This window comes from Azolla caroliniana, unplaced genomic scaffold, assembly GCF_043228905.1.
Source record: "Azolla caroliniana isolate FFs.n. ecotype wild unplaced genomic scaffold, voAzoCaro1.0.p SCAF_4, whole genome shotgun sequence".
In the NCBI taxonomy this organism is placed as follows: Eukaryota; Viridiplantae; Streptophyta; class Polypodiopsida; order Salviniales; family Salviniaceae; genus Azolla; species Azolla caroliniana.
In genome coordinates this window covers 603,490-629,925 of record NW_028230439.1, presented here as the reverse complement: position 1 = coordinate 629,925, position 26,436 = coordinate 603,490, and the positions used below count along the sequence as shown (strand labels likewise).

General features: G+C 37.1%; 1 protein-coding gene across 3 annotated transcripts; it reads right to left on the bottom strand.

The window, feature by feature from the left end:
* Nucleotides 1–6,441: 6,441 nt before the first annotated feature.
* On the bottom strand, nucleotides 6,442–25,130 carry CLUB (TRAPP II complex TRAPPC10/CLUB). Of its 3 annotated transcripts, none has more exons than XM_087318745.1 (19): nucleotides 24,878–25,130; nucleotides 23,436–23,665; nucleotides 21,733–21,914; nucleotides 21,401–21,584; nucleotides 21,234–21,324; nucleotides 17,900–18,063; nucleotides 16,131–16,220; nucleotides 15,871–16,032; nucleotides 15,623–15,684; nucleotides 15,437–15,527; nucleotides 15,207–15,361; nucleotides 14,876–15,125; nucleotides 14,257–14,802; nucleotides 13,885–14,118; nucleotides 13,197–13,774; nucleotides 12,904–12,988; nucleotides 8,981–9,176; nucleotides 8,579–8,895; nucleotides 6,442–6,961 (listed from the first exon to the last, which is right to left on the bottom strand). In XM_087318745.1, the coding sequence occupies exons 1-19, from the start codon at nucleotides 24,939–24,941 to the stop codon at nucleotides 6,689–6,691; spliced, it is 3,954 nt and encodes a 1,317-aa protein (XP_087174871.1). In that variant the 5' UTR covers nucleotides 24,942–25,130; the 3' UTR covers nucleotides 6,442–6,688. The 3 variants fall into 3 exon arrangements, with proteins under 3 accessions (XP_087174871.1, XP_087174872.1, XP_087174873.1); XM_087318746.1 differs by having other exon boundaries at nucleotides 14,876–15,113; XM_087318747.1 differs by lacking the exons at nucleotides 23,436–23,665; nucleotides 24,878–25,130 and having other exon boundaries at nucleotides 21,401–21,555; nucleotides 21,733–21,874.
* Between the last annotated feature and the right edge of the window lie 1,306 nt (nucleotides 25,131–26,436).

The following is a 26,436-nucleotide window of genomic DNA, read 5'->3' as shown; positions in this document are numbered from 1 at the left end:
TTGTCAACTATAAGGTTTTTCCCACACAAACTCTAGAGTAACAAACCGACGAGGCATATATCTTTCATAGTAATTAAATAGTTTTGAGAATGTAGGTTAATTATTTTATGAGCATATTTATTTAGCTATGTAAGGTGTTAGAGTGAGTTGGGAGAGGATAGTGCATAAAGTGAGGCACCCATTCCATTTGTACACTCAATATTGGTTGACATCCTCTCTTCCCTATGTCACTAATTACAAGGTTTTTACTCAAATTCAATAGTAATGAATCAATAATGTGTATTCCCGCGCCTTATGTTTGGTAGGTAGGATGATCTTTTCACGTAACATCTCTTTCCAACAATCTTTAAGTAACCTTTGGTTAAGAAGTAATCAAAATCCATGGTATCCTAAATTTCCAGAGACTCTTTGATTCCTTGCCCACTCTTTTTTTTTCTTTCAAAATGAAACTACTTTCCCATTAGTTAGGAAGGATTATTACATAGAGAGTCTACAAGGAGACTTAATATACACACATCGGGGAGTCTTCCTCCGATGAAGTAAAAGAAGATGAGCCTACTTACAATGCCTTGCGGCCTAACTTAATGTAAGAAGCTACCTATATCCAAGGTGATGCCCTTCAATGTTGCCTACAACGAAGAGAGGGTGGCAAGTGAGTAGGAAACAACCAATGTGGGGGCTGGTAGTTCCACCTCGGGCCACTCCCGCCTTGCATCACCATAGGTGTGTTCCGCCATTTCTGCCAAAAGCGCAAACGGGCAATGACCACGTCGTTGGAGTGGCTACAAACCTCTTCCAGTTGCCCTCGTAGGCAACTGATAAGCACAAACCATATGTCCATGATCACTTCCTCCGGGGGTTGTATCGTACCTTGGAAAACCTTGAGGCAACGCGCTTTCCATATATACCATAACGTGAAACCTGCGATCAACATCCAGATTTCCGGAAACCTCGGGGATGCGGGCTGCAAGCCTCTTTCAAAACAGATCTTGACGATTTTGTCTCTCGTGCATACAGAGCACCAACTATCCGCATTGACGACGTCCGTCCACCCTTCGACCGAGTGATCAATCCATGCCGCAACGCTCCACAAGGTTGTTCCTTCAACTTCACATGCCGCAAGGAGGCGAGTCACTCTATCCCATACCTTTTGAGCTTGAGGGCAATCCCACAGACAATGTCTCAGAGTCTCAATAGATCGAGAGCATAGTGGGCAGCCTAACGGGCCGCCACGTTTATCTAGCCATTCGCCAACATGCACCACATTATGACCAATCTGCCACCAAAAGAGCTTGATCTTTTCAGGCATGTGGAGACGCCAGAGACCCTTCCAAAAGGTTTCGATCAATCGTTGGATTATGAAGTTAAAAACTACAACAAACCTAAACAAGTTCCCTTATTCGTTTACATTCAACTTTACTAGAAGTTAACCATGGCATAACCAAAATAGGAAACTGCAGAGTGATTTGTCCAAGCACCATCAAGGTCCCCATTTATGTGAAATGTATGTGCTCCTTTAGAAACATGGTTCCTCTACATCTAACAATATTTCAAATCAAACTACATCAAATGGAACTCAAATGACTTGCATCTAAATAACTAAAATCATCTAATTTAGGAATGCTCAATGTGGTTGAGCTTCCTTGGTGGACTTTTTTCTCTCTTTTTCGAGGGATTTGAACTCTAAATCCTTTTCTTGCAAAGGTAATAAAGCTACTTCTAGTTGGTGAACTTACTAAGATAACTCCTCCACATGTCTTCTTGACCTGCAACCTTTGGTTTACTTGTTATGGGGCCATAAAATTGGTTGGATACTCTAGATTTGAAAGAAGGTGCACATTTTCTCGATTGTTAACAAATCAAATGCATACGGGAAAGCCTGACAATATTCTCTAACCAAAAGATGTTCAAGTCTAAGCTATCAAGGATGAAGTAAAAAATAACATTAAATAAAAAATGCAAGAAGAACAAGATTACAACTACAAGAGTGATTTTAAACCCACAATGATTTTGCGAACTTTGAACTTTTCTAGATGTAGTACCTCTACATTTGTGCATGTCTTCCACCTAGCCTTAACACACGTGGCTAGCATGCATGTCCACCAGTAAATTATTATGAAAAATATTACCATAACTATCATACAAAATGTTGCATAATTATAATGTGAAATGTTACAATCTTATATGCAAAATTTCACATTTTATTATCATATAGAATGGTAGCATGTTGGCTAAATGCTTGGGCTTGCATCAAGATAGTCATGAATTTAAGTCCTCCAACCTCCATGATTTAAAACATTTCATATGATCATGAAAACACATTATAACCTACTCTTGTAATGTTGTAGATTTTATATAGACTAGTGGCAAATTGGATAAAAACCTAGAGCATGCATAAGGTAGCCATGGATTCAAGTCATCCTGCAAGTGATATATGATAGTTTGTATGATCATGACAATGCATTAAAGCTTACTTGAAAAAACAAATCATTTTCTTTTATTTTCTTATTCAATATTGTTTTTGGGTCAAGTCTTACACTACGATCCCCAATCAACAATTGGAGTGCCCTTTCCTTATTAGTGGAACTTGAGGATGCAAACAGGTACGAGATCAATGAAATCGTGGATTTAAAACTATTAAGATGCCAATGGATGTAATATTCTGACTTAAGGGTTATCTAGTGCTAGAAGTTGCTTGGGGATTGATTTCATTGACGAAGGATGTGGCCAAAGGGTCTTTTTGGTATCCATACAAACTCACTCCTCTAAGAAGGAGGATACAATATCATAGCCACAAAGAAGATCACGCAGTTATGAGTGCGTGTAGATCATGTGGTTTATTTGTTTAGTCTTATTCTAAGGTTCCTTACTTTAGCGAAAAAAAGAATATCTTTATTGTTTGGGAAAACATCATATCTTTATGTTTAGGAGAAAAGCATGGTCCTCCACTCTCCTAACCACCTCACCTCCACATCCACACATCCTCGTATCTTTTCACTTGTTCTTCCCACATTACTGACAATAAATGTGTTCTTTTTTATGATCAATAGGGGATCATGTGAATCGCATTCACAAGTTGAAAGGCCTATTATTGTGGTAGTTTATAACTTCCCATATAGTTATTTTACAAAAAAAACCCATTCACTTAAAAATGCCTTCATGCATCTTGAAGCATGTGTAATGCATCCCTCTTATAAAACTGTTTCCAATTCTAATTGTACAATATTATGTAGCCAATGTACTATTGATAGTTCAAGGTGATATGTTAGCACTACATATTAGTTATGTCCATTGTCTTGTGTAGTGATTGTTTATATGGTGTAACAAGTGAGCCGGGTATTGTAACAAGTCTGTGCAATGTTTGCTTGTATTTCATGAATGTAAATGTAATGTGGTCGTATTTTATATGTGTATCTTAATATGTCGTTATAGTTTTTGTTTGATACGGTAGTAATATGTTAACAATGAGGGAAGACAATGATGTGGCATGAGCACAAGTTATGAATTATATTAAAACTTAGTGGGAAAAGATGAAAATTCCCAACCGTGAAATAATGCTTTGTTCATGTGTACCTTGGTGCATGAGATGAAAACGAGAATAGAAGTAAGCATGTAAACTTCCATCTCTTTTAAGTTTCTATGGATTTGGTTAAATATCTTATTTGTGATATGGGAACGTGTGCCTTCAATGGTGGCAACTTGCAAGTAAAGCAATAGCGGCATAAATAATCTAGTTTAACTTTTGAAGCATTTCTTGGAACATGTAAAACCGCTTCTTGTTAAATATGAAGTGGATATTTGAAACCATGACACCTGCATCTCTATTTAAACATGAATGCGTGGCACATAACTCACCGTAGCATACGTAGATTCTGTGGGACTAGCCAAAGGATTTCAAATTTCTCAGACCAATAGATGGTTGTTTGAGAACAAAATTCCTAATCCTTGAATATAATGTATCTCTATTGAAAAACAAGTGCATTATATTGACTTCTTTGTAATTTGCATTATTTGACTTCCTAAAACATCACCAACTTTTATATAACAAGATGGGACATATGAAAAGATAACACCACGTATGCCAAAAGAGTGATTTCTTATGTTCACATATTTGTGCCTTCACTTTAACTTAAGTCAAAGAATCCAATAAAAAAATATTAACCATGACATGAGTGATCTTGTGTAGATAATATAATAAATCAAAACATGTTGACGCTTGTCAAATGAATACACTGGACATGCGTGCACACACACATTGTCATTGAAGCTTTTGTAAAATATAACCATGAGAAAAATGATCATGTATAATATTGTGATAATCAAAACTAATCTAGTCCAGTGAGGGTTTTGCTAAAAACTTCTCATTCTCGAGTTTTCCTTCCAAATTTCTTTGAATAAATTGTTGAAATGGATATTGTCTTAAATGCCTAGTTGATGTTAACTTTCACGTCATGAAATGCTAATGCAAATTAATTTGATCCAAGCCCCCTCAATTAGAGTTGAGTGACACCCTAGGGAAGAAAAGACGCAACAATCTAAATCTTGTGGCCACTCTAGTGTGAAAAGGCCCAAAATATTGTAAAAGAATGTAGAGGTTATTTTTGTGCCTTTTTAGTCTTCTTCCTCATTCTCAATACTTATAGACTATAGTAGAGCTTTTCTCAATTCTTCATTTTCTCAAGTAGAGATTTGTCTAAAGCACTTTCATATAAGCCTCACACAAATAAATCTTCTTGTACATTCTTGTGCTTCCTATTTAATTGACGCATGCTATGCTTAATGTGTGTGTTGTTTAACTTTAGATAGAACGATTAAGCCACATGTATTATTGATTAATTTGTTAATGAATGCAACTATTTAAGAGAGGAGAGGTAGAGTTTGTTTTAAGTCTAATACACAATTGTTAGTACCTTGAGAGTGATTGACAAGCACTCTTGACCATTTCTCTAACAAAAGGGAAAATGATGATAGAACCCCTCACTATGAACTCAATAAGGAGATAATACTCCAATTAAGAGAAAGACACACGCTTAGTGCAATGCACAAAGAAGTAACGCATTAATTTGGTAGTGTTGCCAAGGATGATGAGATCTTCACTCTCTAATTCCCACTTGTGCCCATCTTCGTCATCCCCAAGGTTGTCAAGCTCCAAATTCTTGTCTTGCCACTTCTTGAAGGTATTCTATTTTTCCTTGCTTATATTAGTACCGTTAGCTTGGCCCCTTCCAATTTAGCTAGATGGTTGGTAGCATTATCATTTTCTTTGGTCACCACATATCACCCAAACCATCCCCTTGTGGATTCCTGTACGAAACTATTTTGGTTGTAAAGGCTTTTGTCCTACACAAGCACTCACCCCCCTCCGTTTGATATTCCTATGTTGCAACCAATGTCTCTTGTCAATTCTTCCCTTGTCTCTTTCTATTTGAACCCATCCTTTTGGCTAGAGACAATACAAAACCACCATTGAATGTTAGTGAAGAGTTGGTTGAGAAAACAAAACATATGGAGGTTGGTTGACCCCATGTACACAAAGGGATTACACTCAAATCAAGGAAACAATGCTAGTTAGTTAAAACATCAAAAGCACCTCCTCCACAATAATACCTAAGCATGGTAACACAAAAATGGACATTAGAACTCTCTGAGGTGATTGATCCATAATCGTATTAGAGCTTTAAACCATATAAAAGCATGTAGACCTTAGAGTTGTCCAATGATTTGGTGAGATTAGGTCTAAAGCTATTTTACTCAAAATTAGCGACATAATTGACAAGCAAAAAGACATGCTCCTAAATAGGGTTGAGTAGTTGATGAGCGTAAAACAGAGCCACCAAATATGATGTACACAATCAATGCTAAGTGTTGTGACAAAGATGGGAGACGTAGTAGAGTAGAGTGTATGAGATAGAGCAAAGAACCCACATATCACATACAATCAAGTTAGAAAAAATCAAATTTGCAAGACTGCATGTAGAGTAAAATATTTGTTTGACCAAAGATAATGACTACATGAACCAATTGCATGTACCATGAAGGTGCTAGAGCAAGTTGTCAAATAACCCAAAAACTAACCTAAGAATAAATAGGTAAAATACTTGAAGAAGCCGCTTAGCCAATTACCTAGAATAATGAGCCCCCACTATGCACAAGTCAATGATGATATTGAGAAAATATTCAAAGCTTGCATAGTTGCATTTTTTCTCTCAGAAAATATTCAAAGCTTGCATATTTAGATAACTTATAAATCAACAGTTCCATTTTTTCTCTCTCAGCAAATCAAGATCAAGGTCATGGTCCAAATTATCCTTGTTTTCGGAAGGCTATACAATTTGCTTAAATGCAACTCAATGACAGCAGAACACTGTCCCTGGAGGCTTCGAAACAAATATATTTACAACAGACTCTTTCTCTATCACAATTTTCTTGGCTAACTGCCAATTTCGAAGCTTTGATTTATTGAAGATATTTAAACTCTGTTTTGACTTTTACATGTGTATGCCATTCAAAATTTTGATGCCATCATTGCAACACTCTTGAATCCCGTCACCCTCTTATATAGTAGCATTGCACTTAAGAGGCCTGTTTAACAAGCTTCTAATCTCAACCTAGTCACAGTTGCTCTATATACTTCCACAATGGAAAGGCAAAATATCAAAAAGGAAGATAAAACTATAGACTCAACGAACTATTTCTTGGTACAAAAGGAAGAGCACAAGGTGGGGGGTAACACACAAATCGACTGTGGCCCTGGAGCATTGGAAATCCTCATTTTATCAACTGATAGTAAACCTAGTGTAGGTGGCCTAACATAGCCTGCAACCAAAGGAATGCACGTCAAAGAGATAAGTGCTCTCCCTCCTGTATTCCCTGGAATAGAAAAGAATCCTTTTTTCCTTCCGGAAACCATCCAATGGTCTGGATCCACTTCAACTTCATATAGTAGCTCCTCAGTATCCGCCTGCAGAAACACAAAAAACCATTTAGACAAATGTAGAAATGATGGGTGTTTAATGATTTATCATATAGCATCACGTCATATGTGATGATGATTCTAAATCCTGACTTCCCTAAACTGCCCCCAAGTTTCATTACTCCCAAAAATGCCGCTGACTCAACTCTGGAAAGAGAGCAGAGGGATATAAATTGTAACATGCATAACATACATACCCAGACAACTATGTATTCTATGTTGTTTCCTAAACTTTTTGCAGTACTCTTTCCTAATGTGCATAGATAGGTGTGGAACACCACAATGAGTTAACTTTGCTGAGTAACCGTGGACAAGGAGCCGAGAGAAAGAACGAAAGCCATATTAATGTCCTTTAAGAGGCCAAAATGGCTTATAACACGAAAGAAAATGTTACATCTTAAAATCTCCTCTTTGAGCACAAAAAACTAAAATAAATATAACTAGACATAGGGTACTAACTTCTGCCTTGAAAAAACTCCAACATGGGTCTCTCCAAGTTGGGAAGATCTCCAAAGTGAGGAAATCACCTTCAGTGCCTGGTGATGACGGCCTTTATTTATTGATGACAAGGGTGATGAGGCCATGATCCAAATACTCATGGCCTATGTGCAGAGCACATTGGTATTGCCTGATCTAATGTAACCCCTTTGAAGTGTCTTGACAAAACTGCACTTACATAGTCCTTGACTGACTTGTACGATGAGGAGTGATGGACCCTGGTTCAAATGGCTAAAGTTCACATGCTTAACAAATTTCTATTGGCTGATCTATTGTGACACCCTTCACAAATGAGGATTGATGGAGTGAAAGATGACAAACTTTTATTGCCCGATCAATTGTAATCACTTTCCAAGTGAGTGATGGAACTAAGAAAATTGTCATGATTCTTTGTTGATATGCTGTTGTTGTATTGTCGTACTTCAGTAACTTCTCTATAAGGTGCTATTGGCATTGAAAGGTGCTTACCTTGCTTTGGATATCTCTACATCTTGGAGCAGGTAATGTTACAAACTTTTCCAAAACAAATGCTTCAGCCTAAATTCTTTTGAGGACAAAAGCTTCAGTCAATCTAAGTTAGAATATTAAGGGTTTAGATAAATATATTCTTTCATACCATATGTTTAGTTGTATTTATTAAGATCTCTACATCTTGAAGCAGGTAATGTTACAAACTATATCCAAAACAAAAGCTTCAGCCTAAATTCTTTTGAAGACAAAAGCTTCGGTCTATTTAAGTTTAGAATATTATGGTCTTAGATCAATATATTATTTCGTACCATATGTTTAGTTGTATTTATTTTGGTTTCTTAAAAGACATCAAAAGAAAGAAAGAAACATTATTAATGTCTTTTAATAGACCAAAAGACTAAACACAAGATTACATCTTAAAAGAGATTACAAGAGAGGGAGAGGAAGAGGTACATGATGGTAGGCTCTTTTTATTAAGTAGTTAAGGTCTTTTGAAACATTGTATCCCTTATTTGTGTCAAATGATCACAGGAATGCATTAGAAAAAAGAAAGAGAAGAAAGCACAAGAGCACAATTAGTCACATATCAACAACACTAATTCTTTCCACAATAATTAATGATAGTGAAAATATTACCAGGTAGTTTGTGTAGCTACTTTTTACAACCTTGCAGATACCTTCTTTGATTCTTTCTACACGCCACTGTATTGAAATTTGATCTCCTACACAAGGATTGTTGCAAGGAAGGGGTAACATTCCAACAGCAAGTAATGGATCTAGGATTGGCATTTGCAAAGCCACGAAGCTTTTGAACTGCAGTGATATATCTCTTCCACCATCACTATCAGTTCTGAGACAACTGCTTGGAGAATGGGCACCTAAAGTTCGGTCCCCAATTATTTTGTACTTTATGTTTAACGTACTTCCATCAGTCGATTGACCTTGTACAATACCTGCAGTAACATGAATTCATATTTTCTCATTAGAAAACATTCCACCGCTCACAATACCTTCAAATATAAATGAAAGAAACATTACCATTTTCTTTCCCCGATGCCTCGACATAAACAGTAAAGAGCAGAGCTGATTCTGTTGATGGAGCCATAACAAGTGGCAATATGCCAGAAAGAGGTGAGCCATTATTTACACCTCCAAAGTGCACAAAACCTGGTTGCAAATGCAGCTCAGCATCTTCTATGATAATTGTTGCATTTAATTGAGAAATCAGTGTCACCTGAATGAGGAAAGAAATACAATTAAAATTTTAACATATGTATTGAGTGTAAAAAGAACAAGCTTCACTTTTATTTGGCACCAAAAAGGTGGAAATACACTTCATGATATTCATCAAGCATAAATTAAGGCCCAAGCTCAAGCCCACACTTCACTAGAGTTGGCAAAGACAAACATGGCTTTTCACTTAACTCAGTTAATTTTCAACTCCATGAAAGCATCTTAATAGATTACATCTTAATATGTTGTCTCGTCTTCAAGATTGACCCAAAAGACAGAGAAAACAAAGAAAGAAAGAAAGATATACTAACGTCTTTTAAGAAGCCAAAATGGCCTATAAGAAAGAGAGAGAGAGAGAGAAAGAAAGATATATTAACGTCTTTTAAGAGGCCAAAATGGCCTATAAGACCGAATAAGAGATTCCATCTTAAATGTTTTCTCGTCTTTGAGAACACATCAAAATAAAGTAAATATTACACAGTAAATATAAAAGTAAATAAGATGAAAAGAAAAGAGACGAGAGAATCTGGTTTTTGGCACATGTGAGATTCTCAAGTTAGGTATATTGTAGTTTTTGTCTCCGAAAGATCTCTATCATAGGTCGATCCAGAATGGAAATGTCTCCAAAGCGAAGGAAGCACCTATGATGGCGGGAGATAATGGCTTTTATTTGTCGATGACAAGGGTGTCGAGGTCGTGGTCCATGGGGCCGGGGCCTACGTGCAAGGCAAATTGCCATTGCCCGATCAATCGTAACCCCTTTGTTATATCCTGGTCTGGATCCCATTTCTATATCCTAGGGTTGACTTCTAGCATTAGGAGTGATGGAGCTAAAGAAAGTTGTGATTGTTCTTTGTGGATGAGCTTGTGTGGCTGTATTCTTCAACAACTTTTCCCGATGTCTCTTGAGCTCGAGCAAGAAAAGTCCTAGGCATCTTTGGTCCTCATATTCCATTACCTTGCGTAGTGGGCCAAAGCCTTGTTTAAAGAGGCAATGGTATCTCCCTCTAATTGCATAAAAGACACTACAATGACAAACATAGTGTTCTTCAGATTCCACTCCTTGACGACACAATTGGCAAATTCTCTCTTCTAGAGGTAGTCGTGTATATCTGCCCACCTCAATCTATAGCTGATGTGATGAGGTTCGCAGCTGCCCTATCACACTACGCAACACATAGGATAGATGTAAGAAGTGTGTCTTATAGTGGGCCATCTTTGTACCAAGTGGTATTTTGGGGCTGATCCATGTTATCTTGTTTTCTAAGTTAATAATATCAGTTCGGATCACTCTATTCTTTTCCACTTTGGTCATATTGAGATGGGAACAGTCCAAGCTATATTGGAACGGGGGTAGTGCATTTATACTCATGCCATGTGACTCGAACCATTGCTGCATTTCAACATACCAACAATGAGTGTCTCCATTTTCAGCCAGTTGTCTTGATGACATAAGTGCCAACCTTGGGTACCTTCGTTTAGGGAGCTCCCAAGAAAGAACAAAGAAAGAAAGATATATTAACGTCTTTTTTAAGAGGCCAAAATGGACTATAAGACCAAACAAGAGATTACATCTGAAGTGTTGTCTCATCTTTGAGACAACAAATCAACAAATCAAAATAAAATAAATATTACTCCGTAAATATAAAAGTAAATAAGATAAAAAGAGACGAGGGAAACTAGTTTTCGGCACATGTGAGATTCTCAAGTTAGATGTATTGTAACTTTTGTCTTCGAAAGATCTCTAGCATAGGTCGATCTAGAATGGAAAGGTCTCCGAAGCGAGGGAAGCACCTGCAATAGCAAGAGATAATGGCTTTTATCTGTCGATGACAAGGGTGTTGAGGTCGTGGTCCATGGGGCCGGGGCCTATGTACACAACAAATTGCTATTGCCCCGATCAATTGTAACTCCTTTATTATGTCCTGGTTGGAAGTCCATTTGTGTATCCCTAGATTGACTTGTAGCATTAGTAGGAGTGATGGGGCTAAAGAAAGTTGTGATTGTTCTTTGTGGATGAGCTTGTGTGGCTGTATTCTTCAACAACTTTTCCTGATGTCTCTTCAGCTCTAGCAAGAAAAGTCCTAGGCACTATTGGTCCTCATATTCCATTACCTTGCATGGCGGGCCAAAGCCTTGTTTAAAGAGGTAATGGTATCTCCCTCTGATTTCATAAAAAACACTACAGTGACAAACATAGTGTTCTTCGGATTCCACTCCTTGATGACACAATTGGCACTTTCTTGTAGCGATATTCGTGTATATCTGCCTACCCCAATCTGTAACTGATGTGATGAAGTTTGCAGCTGCCCTATCACATTGCGCCGTACATAGGATAGATGTATGTCCATATATGGTGGCCTAATGATGAATCCATCCTCCGATGTGTATAAGAATTGTGTCATATAGTGGGCCATCTTCGTACCAAGTGATATTGATTATCAATCCCCAATAATTTTGTAGTGAGCTGGTCCAGATCCCATCTAAGCTCTAACGTGTGAGCGCATGAGTGAACTACCATTGTGAGCTACTCTCATATGTAATAGAAGTTTTGTTTTCATATATCCATCTCTGTGGTTTAGTAGTTTTGTTTTCATATATGTAACTCTATATACCTATCTAATCGATTCTCAATATTTCTAACAATCAGCCCCACCAATCAGCCTCAAATACAATGCCCAATCACCACCACTCAACCCATAAGTGTAAGTTATGCACTTAACCCTCGTAAACCATCTCAAAAATCATTTCACCAGATGCATTAAAAAAATAATCATGGAGCTTTAGGAACCTAGAGTTTTTATTTTGTTTCAGTATTGATAACATGAATTCATTCATATTTTAATTCTAATTTCTCCAATAGGTTGATTTTGGCCTCTGGTAGACGTTAATACATTCTTCTTTCTTTCTCTAAACCTGGTGGCCTCAAGCTTGCAACCAAGTGGGTAGGTGTTATATGACAATGGAGAGTAGTTTTATCTCTCCAAAAAGATTTCAATATCAAAATTTTATTTATCACATGATCAAAGGAGGAGAAAGCATCTCCCCAGGTAGAGCGGTGTAACTGAGGGCAGGCAAAATCTGTGGACTGGTGACTACCCAACTCTGTTCAGAAAGCAATTGTGTAACTTCACTCCTGTACTTTGTACATGTCAAACTGAAGAAGCGCAAGCTGCTCACCAATATTACTGCACTTGATTTGATCTTTTAGATTTATTCAAAACTCTGACAAAGTTCCATCTATTTACAGAAACTTCCATCATTCTTTAATCAAATTTTACCTCAGGCTTCACAAAACTTCTCCAGATCATTGAAAGTATTAAAATTTCAAGGAAATTCTTTTTTACAAGGATGATGAGAGCTTCCTGATCCTGGTACTCTTGAAATAAATCTCTATTCAGTCTCCTATAATGATTATATTTCTGTCCAGAGACAAACTCCTTAACATTTTACATGAGAGCTTCAAACAAATCTTTGGCCACAAAATATTCTAGTCGCAGACTCTATCAAATTTCAAGAGACAGAAAATTTTCTTAGAAACAATGATAATCAGAAACTTGACTAAAATTCAGATTTAAAAATTTTTAACCCATGGAAAGAAATAATTTTGATGGTATAATCTTTCAGATATTGTGCATGGAACAAACACGCAACAGAATTGTACAGCATTGGAAGCTTATTAGATTATTATTAAAAAAATAGAAAATCTATTTTATGCTAGTACATACTTGTAGAAGAAATGTAGAATCATTGCCCTTTGCAACCACTCGAGATATCATTCGTAATGGATCCAAATATTGAATAGTTAACGTCCTGAAACATGTCATAAGTTAAATTTCTGTTATATCTCAATAAATTTCTGTTAAATTTCTCATGCAAGTTGGCATTCACATTATCTTGTACATATAATTTCAAAGAATATACTACCTCCTTTAAGAGAAACTAAATGAAACACCACACAATTAGAAAAAGACATGTACATGCACCCCATTAAACATAGTGATCCACTCAGAGCTCATACTTCTCATAAAGTCTGCTATGTGATGCTCCATACTTGAGTTTGAGATCAAGCTTCCTTACACCAACTGTCTGGCTATCCTTTAGTGTATGTTTCTTAATTTCTTGTCCTGTTGAAGAGTGTTCACCGGACAGAGTATCATCCACAATTACGGCATTAATACTGCGACTGCCTAAAGACTTTATGGTAGATGAAGGTTGTGGAGTGCTAAAAACATCTTTTGATTTCTCTTGGACAGCTTTAACCCTTAGCCATAATACTGATGCTTGTTCACTCGCCCAATCAGGAAGTGATACTGTCCCAGATTTGAGATCTAAAGCCTGTATATCTTTACCAATATGGCTTATTTCCCTTGAAAGGTGTTTTTGAGTGCCTCCTTTAAGTAAATTTTCTGCCAATTCAAGTTCACAAAGTTGTGGATCATCAATTTGCAGACCCACTGCTGGTAATATTTGTAAAATAGAATCCTTGAGAGAGTAATCAATTGGCCTAATAATCAAACCAAGCCATTGAGGTTCATTCATTAGCAATCCCCAAGAAACCACAGAAGTTATCTCTAAAAGTGGACGGGGTTCTGAAACCTGCATCATAGAATATAGGTAGATACTTCTTAGAAGAACATCAAATTTAGATTATCTTTCACATAATAAATTTAGAAGAAAATAAAAAATGGAATAGTTCTAATCTTTACCTGTAAGACGGGTCTCAAAGGCCTCTCCAAACTCAAGAAATCATCACTATCAGGAAATCCTCCCTTTGAGCTTAATGCACTAGTCATATAGTATTTGTGTGACCTAAGCCTCACTTGTCCCAATTGTCCCGTCAGCACACCAAGAACGTAAGACCCTGGTCGCTGTGGAGGCAAGATCATAAGCACATTGTTTTTTCCTGGTTTCAAGCACGGGCCCTGACTACTCTTCACAACCTGAGCATTCATTTGACAATGTCAGTGATATGTTTTTCCATTGGTCAACAAAAGAACAAGTACAGCAAACTTGTAATACAATTATGATAGTTACCACATAAATCAGAGTTGGAAATAGTAATAGCAGACGACGCATACCTTCCCACCTTCCTCTGGTGTAAATGTTGCAATCAATGTAACGCTTAGAGCATCCAGTATTATTTCTCCAGGAAAGCCACTCCACACAGATATCAATAAGTTTCCAGGATCCCCCTCACAAAGCTTAAGAGGAGATCCACCCCTTCCTGAAAATGTGATTAGTGAGGACACATCCAATGAAACCGGATTCTTTAATGCGCTATGGGCTAATCTTAGCACTTCTGATTGAATACTATGGCGTTCCTCTTCTCGCAACAGATTCTTCTCCAGAGATAGTAACTTAATACAAGAAAGGAGATAACCAGCTAGATCTTCAAGTTGTTTCTGACATTCTGCAAGATTTGGGAGAACTTCTGCAAGTAGTGCACGCCACCCATCACCAGCATACATTGCACAAACCTTTTCATACAGCTTCACTGCAGGGTCATAGTTACCACGCCTAAAGTGGAATGCTGCTATTTCTCCATCCAATACAACACCATGTCGTTTGCGCCAGGAATTATGATAATTCTCTGCTGCTGCTTTTGTCAGCTCAATGTAGAAATCCTAGCAGAAAAACTTCATTCAAGTTCTTGAAATTTATGGAAACACCATTAACAGCTTACATGTACTGCTATACCTCAAACTTCTCAACCGAAGAAAGTGCATCCTTGAGCTTCTCGTTGGTGATAGTGCTCTGGATAGCAGCCTCTGCAGCAGCATAGATCTCAGGCAAACGCATAGGTCTATCAGCATGGCCTGGACTTTGACTTGTAGCATTTCCTGAGCTCAAACTGCCAAATGACACTGATCGAGGTGGTGCAGCGGTTATTGGAATGGACGGGGATGTCACTGGAACAACACTATCGCCAGCTGGGCTGCCAAAAATTCTAATATCAGCATTAGAATGCTCATTTTTTGTGTATTCAAACCCAATCCTAACATAATTTAGCATCTCAGGATTGTCATACCTCTCTTTAAAACTTAATCGAGAATCAAACATTTCTGCCATGTTCCCCACAGAGAGTGCAGCTCTTCTTCTGTTGGCATCCCTAAGAAGCAATGTAGGTGCCAGAGGTAGTGCCTTTCTTATGATCCCAAAGGGTTTAGGCATCTCACATGAGATCTGCAGAATCAATAGAAGTGAATTATTGGATCAAGAAATTTTATTCTTATTAGATGTATGAAATGAATTGTTCACCTTTGCTTTTTCTGCAATCAGATCATCTGCATCAGTAGGGATTGCAGGCCAAACAATGGGCCTAGGCCAAGGAAGCATGCTCAGAGATGCACTGCTCCAATTAAAATAGCATGCATCAACAACAAAAAATACAGCAAATGTCTGCAGACTGCAATGGGAATCATCTTAACCAACAAATACTAATACCTGTTATATGGGCTCGGCTCTATACATTTTCCATATCCGATAAGATCTCCAAGCCTCATAATCTGGGCAAAAAGACAAAATATGTACATTGCGCAAGTGAAAACACTCATAATCAATCGTTAATGCTCTAGAGATAACTTAAACATTCAGTTTATGAATGATATGTCTGTCTCTACCCATCTGTGTAGTAGCAGTTTCATGGCCATACCAAGAATATAATTAAGGACAGATATTCAAGAAAAACAGACCTTCACTCTTGCTAAGGAGTAGAGATCAGCTTGAAGACGATAGAACTCTTTCTGTGCTTCCACAGTAAATAAATTTGGACGAAATTGTTTCCCTGTCTCTCTTACCAATGCCATGCATGCTGTGATGACCCATACTTCTCTCAGAGAGAAAGGAATATTTTTCTGGAAAGAAAAGCAACTAAAGTTATATAAAGAGTCTGTATAGTAAAAGGATCCCCCATTCCCAATTTTATATTAGCGATCATAGCCCAAATACACACCTCATTATCTGACAAAACCTTTGAGAAAGTGATGATAAAACATAACCCCCTGGCAGCAACATCTATGACCCGGCCTAGAACGAACAGTAACTGTAATAAAAGATTCAGTAAGAAAATTGAACAGTAGAGCTTGGACATGCTGATAATTTGATCATGCAATAAGGCAGGTTATCAAATTTCATTGTATAAAGCAATAAAGTACACCATAGCCCTGTGTAATTCGTTTGCCTTCTTTGTATTGCTGGATAATTAATTGGTCACATACAAATAGTAAGAAAATCATAATAAATTTCATCCTAGAAAACATAAGACGAGTGTTAAGGAACTGTCTTTTTCTGTTGATGTTGGCATGTGAATATTCTACACAAAATTGATCATGGCCTTGCACGACAATGCCCAAAGAGATACCTACAATATACTTCAGAAAAACAATGCCAAGCTTATGTTCATATATAATCCAAAAACATACCTTCATTGTTACCAGGAGATGTCATTTTTACTAAACTTTCATTACAATTTTAATAAATATTTTAGTTTCATTTGATTCTTCAAACATGGGGCAAAGATGACTTTCATGGCCAGTGTTAAAGGTTTAAGGATCAATAATCTGTAAAGCAGAGGAACCACAACAGGCAGTGCTGTGATTAGCTGATTGCTGGTTTAGTTAACATTGAATTCTGATGTGTGGAGGTGTGTATGCCCAATTGTAAAGTTTTGCCTTATAATACCAACTTAACTGATGTGTGTGCTTCCAATTGTGGTCAGTCGGGTCAGCATTGGATTCTGATGTATGTGGAGGTTAGTGCACTGAATACTGAAGTAGCACCCTACACACACACACATAGTTATAAGTGTGTATAAGTGTGAGTGCTAAGATTTATTTTTGAGAGTTGACACTTACCAGAATTAGAAATACTTGTGTTTTAATGAAAACTCAAAATTCAGCTTTGAAAAGAAACAGGAGTCTAGTTAGAGGGTTGTAGGAATCATAGCTGAGTTACTGTCTTTGCTAACGTGCTCACTTTGGAAGCTCTATATTTGGGTTCCAGTGCTGAAATAAGCTTCAATGGCTAGCTGGTTTTCTAGGCTTTGGGCTATATCTTAACTGTACTACCTTCAAATAATTATCAATGAAAGAAATGCTGAGAGGGGAGCTAGTCTATGAGGTGAACAAGGGGTCAAATTCTTTGTTCAGGAATAATTTCCAGCCTCTCGGATGTGAAATGAAGTCTTCATGGGTGAAAATCTTAAGTAGATCTTTCTTCATTTCTATAAAATTCTTCCAGGATAAGCAAATTTGGTGCTTTGATTTGAGCTTTACAGCCCCTCTTGAAATTCATTAGGCTGGTTTCATTCATCATTACCATCAAAGGTCAGAAACCAAAAGCATTTGTACTTCTGATGTGGGGGGTAATTCCACTAGATTGAATGACCTCCAAGACATTGACAAAGATGGGAGAACGTTGACAGTATTGTTGCATGTGTGATGTGTGCTCAACCAGATTTCTGCACATTCATACTCAAAAGGACATAGATTCCAGTATCTGAACCTTGAGAGCTATCAAATTTGATAAAAGCTTGAACTTCTATTTGTTTGAAAGGAATCACAGTTACAAGAAGCTTAAAAGACAAAAAAAAAAGTTCTCCATTGACCTCATAATGAGTTTATGACGCTTTTACAATGTTCAATAACCAAACCAAGTTATGGAATAGTTATTATAAATGTAGAAAGAGAAACCAAACCAAGTTTGTGCATCATTAACACTTACATGAGCTTGACGTGCAAAAATATATTGTCTGAAGTCAAATTCCCGGAATGTATCATCTTCAATGACTTGACTTAGACCTTTTCGATTTTGATCCAATATAGCTGAAGAATCATCACCTGCATCCTGCCCACCAAATCTCCTCTGTTTCATTGTAGATACACTGACTATAAACAACAAGAATCACATATTAGACGGCTTTATAAAGAATTTTCAATCTGTGATATCAATACAATTGACCATTAAATGCACACAATATAGCAATTTCTGCTAAATGTTGATCCACTTTTAGGACCATGCATTACAGAGGCCTCAATCAGCTAAATAGAAACTAGATAAACAACGCATAACATAGAATAATTGTAATTGCATGCATGTGTTACTCCTCTGCAACAAAAATGCTACAGAAATATAATCCCCACTTCAACATCCAATGAAGGAGATAGAAATAGCATTGTTAATAGAAAACAACTTTGTTTTTTACAGTGCTTCCAGCGGTTCTGGATGTAAAAATTACCAACAAAGTGACACATTCTGTTAACCTCTGATGGACTAATTATCGGCTTCATTAATCTCGGATGTCTAACATCTGCAGCCCTAATCTCTGACAACATAACCTCTACAATCCTAAACTATGCTGCCGTAATCCCTATCGTGTGAATGTCTACATTAAGTATTTTTTATCTGCATGCTCTTACTCCTCTCTTGATACACTCTCTGTTGCCCTAATCTCTGCGGTATTATAGTGTGTTGCTTTAATCTTCCCTGATCGAAGTTAAAGCATTTGCTCTACCTTAATGAAGCACCTAGACACCATGGACAACTAGCAAAGGTAAGGTCTACAATCATGAAGAAGAGATGTCACCCATCAAAACCCAAACACATGAAGAAAGGCAAGGAGTGGGGTGGGAGCACCCTGATTAGTGCTCAAAGAGCACAAAATGTATGTGGAATAAGATGCAAACCAAAGAAAAGATCATGCACTGAAATATATTACGTCAAAAGATCAATCACATGAAATCTGATAAAGAATATGCTGTGAAAGAAGACATGCAAAACAAGATGGAAAGGGAGTGGAAATTGAAAAACTGAAATGTCATTCTAAAGAATGAAAGATAGAACTCTGAGCTCTGAAGTAAAGTTAAGGATGCCTGGAAACTAATAAAAGAAAAGGTAACTTCAATGGTATTAGCTAACGAATCTGAAAGTGCCCAATGGACAAGGTGGCCATGTCGAATGCAACATTTGAAAGAAGCAAAAGGGAAAGCGGGTTCCCTTCCTGTGGGTGTTGTTGGATAGTAAAAAAATGGAACTTTACAAGAGGATGTATAGGCAACAGAGATGCGGGCATAAAAATATCATATTATGGCAGACATGGAGTTGAAAAAGATGACTCGTGGAATTTGAGGACTTCTACGAAGAAATCCAGCAGAAATGTGAAAAAATTACTTGGCTCACTGTAGCAAGCAACCGAAAAGCAGGAAAGTGGACAAAAGGATCCTCACAAGATGATGCAGAGGCAACAAAAGTGGGGTCATAAAAAAATTCCCAGTACAACAAATATGACTCACAACACAAAGCATTCATCTTTCATCTTACAGTTTGAGGACATGAGGAAAAAAAGGCTTTCTGTCTAAAAATATTACAGCAGAGGTAAAAAAATGGCTCACCATAGAGAGAAGATGGCACATGTACTTGAGGCAAGGAAAGAGGGGAAGTGGGCAATCTATAGAGATGGAAGAGTGATTATAACAAAGAGGAGATTCCCATAACAACACATGACCTATAACACCTATGAACTTGCAACGGGTTTCTTCAAACAGATACAGGTTAATTTTAAAAGGCACCAACGTGGCATCCAGAAGTCCTAAATCAATGAAGGGACTGTATATAGACTTCAACCCTACAAGGCATACTATATTGTACGGAGAATAATTGTATAGCAAAATTCAGGTAGTATTTTAATGAAGGGACTGTATATAGACTTCAACCCTTATTTGCTAGTACCTCTAGGGGCCGAGCACCTATTTCTAATAGCATGAAAGAGAGAGAGATATCATCGTCTCCAAAAGATCATACTCACCTATGAGACCTGACAAAGATTACAAGATTACAACCATTACTATTGAATTGTAATGCAGATAACAAAAGCAGCACATTACTAAATTACAATGGTGTATAGTGATGGGCAGATTCAGGAGCATGGACATGGTGGAAGCAGCACATTGCAATTTGTGATTGGATCATCATTAATACAAATCAAACAGTGTATTACATCTGCAGGACCAATTGATATGTAAGCTGATCATACACCTTTGGGATTCGTTACGAAGGAGGAACAACCTGAAAATGTAGATACCGTTAACACACAATACATCCTAAATACTAATCTATTTCCGAGATAGTTCAAACACATAGTCCAAGAGATCACACAAATTTGGGAGTCATATAGTAGTTCATATGATGAAAAAAGGAGAGAAACATAAAAATGGCTACAATGTGAGATTATAATGACTGAATATAAAAAATCAAGATCCAATGACTAGTTCGAAAAGCGAGACCAATCTTCTGTGGATCAATTATGCAGGTATACATGTGCTTAAAACTAGTAAGAAAAGAGGACCCAATTTTCTATGAATCAATTATGCAGGCATATTATGAATTCAAAACACTTCTGATTATTTGAATTATGAAAAATGTACAAGTATATTTCAACAATAAATAATCATATTGTGACAATGTTCATAGTGATGCATTTTGAGTGCTAGTAATTACTTGTACATTAAATATCTAGAGTATTTATGGTACTTCTGTTTATGATAGTAAAGAATAGATGACATTGATGAGACTTCAGGCCTTCAGCATCTCTCTTCCCCTGCCTTTGTGGAAGAGCACAGGATGGACGGCGTGGTTTACTCAAGTTTTTGCTGGGTACAGACATTTAGTTGTGATCCCATCCCTTCATTTGGCCCTCACCCTTCTATCATTTTATTAGAAAATACTTTCTTTTACATTAGTAAACCTAAATTTGCATAATTAAAGCTCAATTGTCAAAACGCCATGCAGAAAGCACATTTCTACCACACTATCTTGTAGAGGCACCTGAACAAAAAGAAATTCCTACTTATTGGGCAGGGCGCATCATGTTTCCTTGGATGAAATTCCATACAACCATACATGACGTAAATAAAATATCCATACATTCTGCATCCAAGAGTTCTTAGTGATGATACATTAAGGTATTCATGGATCATGTAGGTAAGCATTTTGTAAACTTCAAAAGAGCACATGCTTCCTTTTCATTGACTCAGTATTCACATAAATAGCAGAAAGAAACCTGACTCCAAATAGCATTGTTCCAGTTCATCATACTCTCGTAAAGCATCTTCTTCTAGTTGAGCCATTTGAAACATAAATGCCAAACTCTCCTGCAGTTTTATGTACCCAACAATCAAAATCAAAATCGATTCTTTTAACGATTTATGCAAATGTTTGTGGAAGTACCTTTAGAATGAAAAAGTTACAAAAATTCCAAGTTCGAGAGAAACGATTTTCTGTTAGATTACGGATTTCATCTTCATAGAATTGCATACGCCTTTCTAAAGTAACACGAATGCACTCCACTATCTTGCTTTCAACATCTTCCCAGAATGCTGCATCTGCTACATGCATGTCCAATTTACAACACCTAATGTAAGGAAACCATCAGACATTGGAATAAAGCGAAAGCAATAAATGTGCATCTACCAGAAGCCAGAATTAGCGAGAAAAAGCTATAAGCACTTTCTAACATACATACATTACTTTATATACAAGAAAACTGTTCAATAATATACCTCTCCCTCTTTTTGGAGCTGAAATCTACTTCGAGTTTTCCATATATTTTTTTTATCTGCTTCCCTGCTTGATCATTAGCTAGTTGAGCTTTGGAAACAAAGACAATGAACCATTCCTGTTCCTCATTTTGGGTAATCAACTTCAAACGTGGCTTCAGGATAGTCTTATACTCATCAAGATCCTGATTTAAAACATTAATAAATTATCATCTTATTTTCTCATTAGCTACATCCATAAAGACTTAGAATCTAGGGTATGATTTAGGCAGAGAATGAAAGATGGCTCCTTCACTTCTATATTTATAGAGTGAGTGAAAGAAAGATTAAATAACACCTCTAAAAGGTCATAATGTTCTATGAGATGCCAATGCAGCTTACAGGACAACATTGACAGTAAGAATCAGAGAAAACCATTAAATTAAGCATCAATATTAAGGGATAACCAATAAAAATGACTATGCAATCTGCTAGGGAGCATAGTGTAGCTGTCAGTCTCATTAGCCAAGAGAATACTTTGAGGAAGAGAACCAGACGTGCATGTGCACATGTAAATATACGTGACAAGTAGCAGGGGATTAGAAACAAGGCCTTGGTGAGAGTGTTGTCTCAAACCAAGTGGCTAGCATTTCAAAGACATTCAAGGGAGGTCCTATAGTTATGTAAGAACTTGACTCAAGGAAGTTCCCCAAGACAAAGCAAGGGAAGAGTCATAGAAACCATAAGGATTTTATCAATGAACAGAAATTGAGAGTATTGCTCCAGAAAAAATAAGTGTGACCATTCTAGTTTGTTTCACGTCATTTTCCCGAAGTTAGTAGATGGCTCTAGATTATCTTAAGATTCACATATTTCGAGGGTTATGAAGATTCTAGTTTGTTTCACATAATTTGCCAAAGTTAGCAGATGGCTCTAGAGTATCGTATGATTCACATATTTCAAGTCCGACGAACATTCCCTGATTTATATTCGCAGGTTTGCTGCATATATCATACATTCAGGACCCATATGAAATAGTCATAGAAACCATAAGGATTTTATCAATGAACAGAAATTGAGTGTATTGCTCCAGAAAAAATAAGTGTGACCATTCTAGTTTGTTTCACATCATTTTCCCGACGTTAGTAGATGGCTCTAGATTATCTTAAGATTCACATATTTTGAGGGGTATGAAGATTCTAGTTTGTTTCACATAATTTGCCAAAGTTAGCAGATGGCTCTAGAGTATCTTATGATTCACATATTTCAAGTCCAACGAACATTCCCTGATCTATATTCGCTGGTGTGCTACATACATTATACATTCAGGACCCATATGAAATAGTCATAGAAACCATAAGGATTTTATCAATGAACAGAAATTGAGTGTATTGCTCCAGAAAAAATAAGTGTGACCATTCTAGTTTGTTTCACATCATTTTCCCGAAGTTAGTAGATGGCTCTAGATTATCTTAAGATTCACATATTTTGAGGGGTATGAAGATTCTAGTTTGTTTCACATAATTTGCCAAAGTTAGCAGATGGCTCTAGAGTATCTTATGATTCACATATTTCAAGTCCAACAAACATTCCCTGATTTATATTCGCTAGTGTGCTACATACATTATACATTCAGGACCCATATGAAATATTCATAAATGCCACACAATTCCAAACTTCATTGAGATATGGAAAACTTTTTGACACTTTGTTATAAGTCAGAATACCTCACAAGTTACAAGAACTACTGTGGCATATGGTTCATGAAACCAGAATGCAGTTTGTTCATGTGGAATTCGGCTTCGCAGTCGTGAATCAGTGGTGAGGATGTATTCCACTGGCAACCTATCCAATGTAACGGGATTGCGAGCCTTGCTAGTAAGACATGCTCTCCTGAAGGGTACCCGAGCCTCAAATCCTTCTTTCACAATCGGCCACAGATCGTTCACATCCTCAACTGCAATACAAAAACTAGCAATAAGCTATTTTCATTGGCAGAATTTAGAAATAAAGCTTCTAATTTTTCTTTTTTGTTTAGCGAAAGGACATTATTACTGAGAAAATCATACACAAGAGTCCAACTGCCATTTCTGAAATCTCTGAAAAGCATTGTGTTTTCTGCCCCTCAACCCCACCACTTTTACTACAATAAGAAGGCAAATATCTGATGCTGATATGAACTTGAAATTCTTTCAAATCTTTCACAAACTCACTATGATGTGGATATGAACGTTCTATAATACATCTGTAAGTTGGATATGAGCTTGAATTCTCTCAGGATCTTTCTCAAATTTTACTATTTCTACTCTACAACTGATAATATGGATGTGAAATTTTGTTTTCCAGCTCCTTCTCAAACTTACTATTTTTACTGTTCTAAGTAGGTATCTGAAAGTGTGGATATGTAAATCCCCATGTATCTTTTCTTTCTCAGTGCTCTAGTTACAATAGTCTCAGCCTCTATATAATTCACCGTGTAAATGCTCCTTGTAGCTGTGTTCTGATCTTAATAATCACGGGCCCTATGTGATTCACCCTGTACTTTCCTTTCACGTCTTTCCCAACACCTATCAGTTTTTAATCTACACTAACAATGGGGACATGATAGCTGAAATTTCTTCCTAACAGTTCCAGCTCTCAAACATACCACTTTCCCTACCATAAACAAGTAACATTATGCATCTTATCATGAGGATATGAAGTTCAAATCCATTCAAATAATTCTCTAAAATTTATGATTTTCCTTCTCCATCTATTCATGTAGATATGAAGCTGCAAAGGTTCTTTTTCTGCTCCTTCTCAAAACTACATGCCACTTCCATTATTGTAGTTAAGGACTTGAGATTCTTTTTATACCCAAATTTACAATTTTTTTACTCTGCATCTTACAATGTAGATAGGTAAAATTTAAATTCCTTTCTTTCTAATATCCTTCGTCAGACTAGCACATATTTTTACACCACACCTGGCAATGCGATTGTAGAAATTTTAAAATGTGTGGTTTTCACAGATCCTTCTCAGAGCCATAAACATTTCTTACAGTTGTAAGCGAGCAAGCGAGAAATATATGGCTATCTCTTGGCAGATCAAAAGCAGGGCACGCAAAGGCAAAAAAAGAACACAAACAAAAGCAAAACAAACGCAAAAAGAAAGCAAGAAAATCACTTACTGGCTACGACGAGGTGATCACATGAGCTTTTCAGGGACTGGAGGTGAGATAGCATGGAAGCCATGGAGGGGCACGTTGTGTGCGTGCGTGTGTTTTAGATCACAGAATAGGACCATGAGCTGCCATTCTCTTCATCTTCATCTTCTTCTTCTTCTTCCTTCTTTTTTCTTTCTTCTTCGGCTTCTCTCAGCGATGAGATCTCCGTCTCTTTCTCTCTGTCTCAGACAGAGATGGATGGAGAGCTTCTGCAAATGCAGGCTCCTTCTTTCCTGAAATTACATAATTAGCCGCACTTCCTAATGAAGGAATTTTTCCCTAGCAGTTTCTATATTTCTCCAAATACCCTCGTCTCTATCTAAGCCCTCATTATTTCTCCAAAATACTGAGCAAAGTCAACTATGAGCTATCTAAGCAACAGTCGTGATCCACTCAATTCCTTTTTATTCTCAATTCTATGCATTTGTAGAGACAGAGCGATATACTGCCCTCAAATGTCAAGAATAAAATTCATTATATTTTTTATCATCCACTAGGAGGGCCAAGCTTGACCTTCAGAACATCTTGTATGTGGCTTTTTCTCCAAGGAGGGGGTTACTACTTTGTGGTTGAAACTCTCCACATGAAAGTAATGCACACACAATCTATGCTCACCCTTCTTTGAGGAGATTTGAGTAAGAAACTTAAATTATCATGCTCATCTAACAAGCCATTGCACTATTTGTGAAATACTTTGAGCATGCATGAAATAAGCGACATTCATCCTCCACTATGTTTTCATTGTATAGCTTCACACTTGGGTGTTGATGCCACAATGCTACCTTGACAACCAACTTGAGTGAACAAGTTCAAGGAAGTGTTAAGACGCTTCAAGAGCCAAGGCTCATGGGGGTAATAAGATGTGGTCCGATACATTCTAGCATTTTTACCTTGCATTGGGCCCAACATTGAGGATTAACATTTGCAATGTAATACTCCGAATTTGTCAAATGGAGCTATGGAGAGGGATCAATTAATGGATCCTACTATCATCCTCACAGGTCAAATGCTCACCTATGGGATCAAAATGTGAAACTTGTTTATAGAATTTATGTGAATCTCTAGATGTTGAACATTTTCCTAGGTGCCTATTATTGTGAGTGAAATGTGTGTAGGCATAGAGCTAAATTGAGGAAAGGTGTAAATCAAATTCTATTATGGTTACGGGTATAACATTGTAATGGAACGTGAGCAATAGAGACCTAAATCGGTATGGTTATCCTACAAAGACCATGAGGTTATAGATTGAATCCATGTCTTTTGCAATGGAATCTAATAAATTAGGAAAAATTATATGGTGCAATGAAGGTGGGGATGTGTGTGTGTGGTACTGTTCTAGTGTGCCACCCCCATGGAGCTGTGACAACACTTAGTTGTGGTACCATTGTAATGTTTTTCACACATTTATTAATATAATTGTGTGTTTTCATGAGAGAGAGAGAGATCCTTTGAAGCAAAGCCATGTGTTCACAAGTATCTTACAAAAAAGGTAAGAAGAAAGAGAGGATAACTGTTTGCAAACT

Coding starts and splice junctions, on each gene's coding strand:
- CLUB (XM_087318745.1), bottom strand. CDS start 24,941: ATGGCTTCCATGCTATCTCACCTCCAGTCCCTGAAAAGCTCATGTGAT. Junction 21,325..21,400: donor GTAACTTTTTCATTCTAAAG/GTACTTCCACAA, acceptor ATAAAACTGCAG/GAGAGTTTGGCATTTATGTT. Junction 6,962..8,578: donor GTAGCTACACAAACTACCTG/GTAATATTTTCA, acceptor GTGTTTCTGCAG/GCGGATACTGAGGAGCTACT.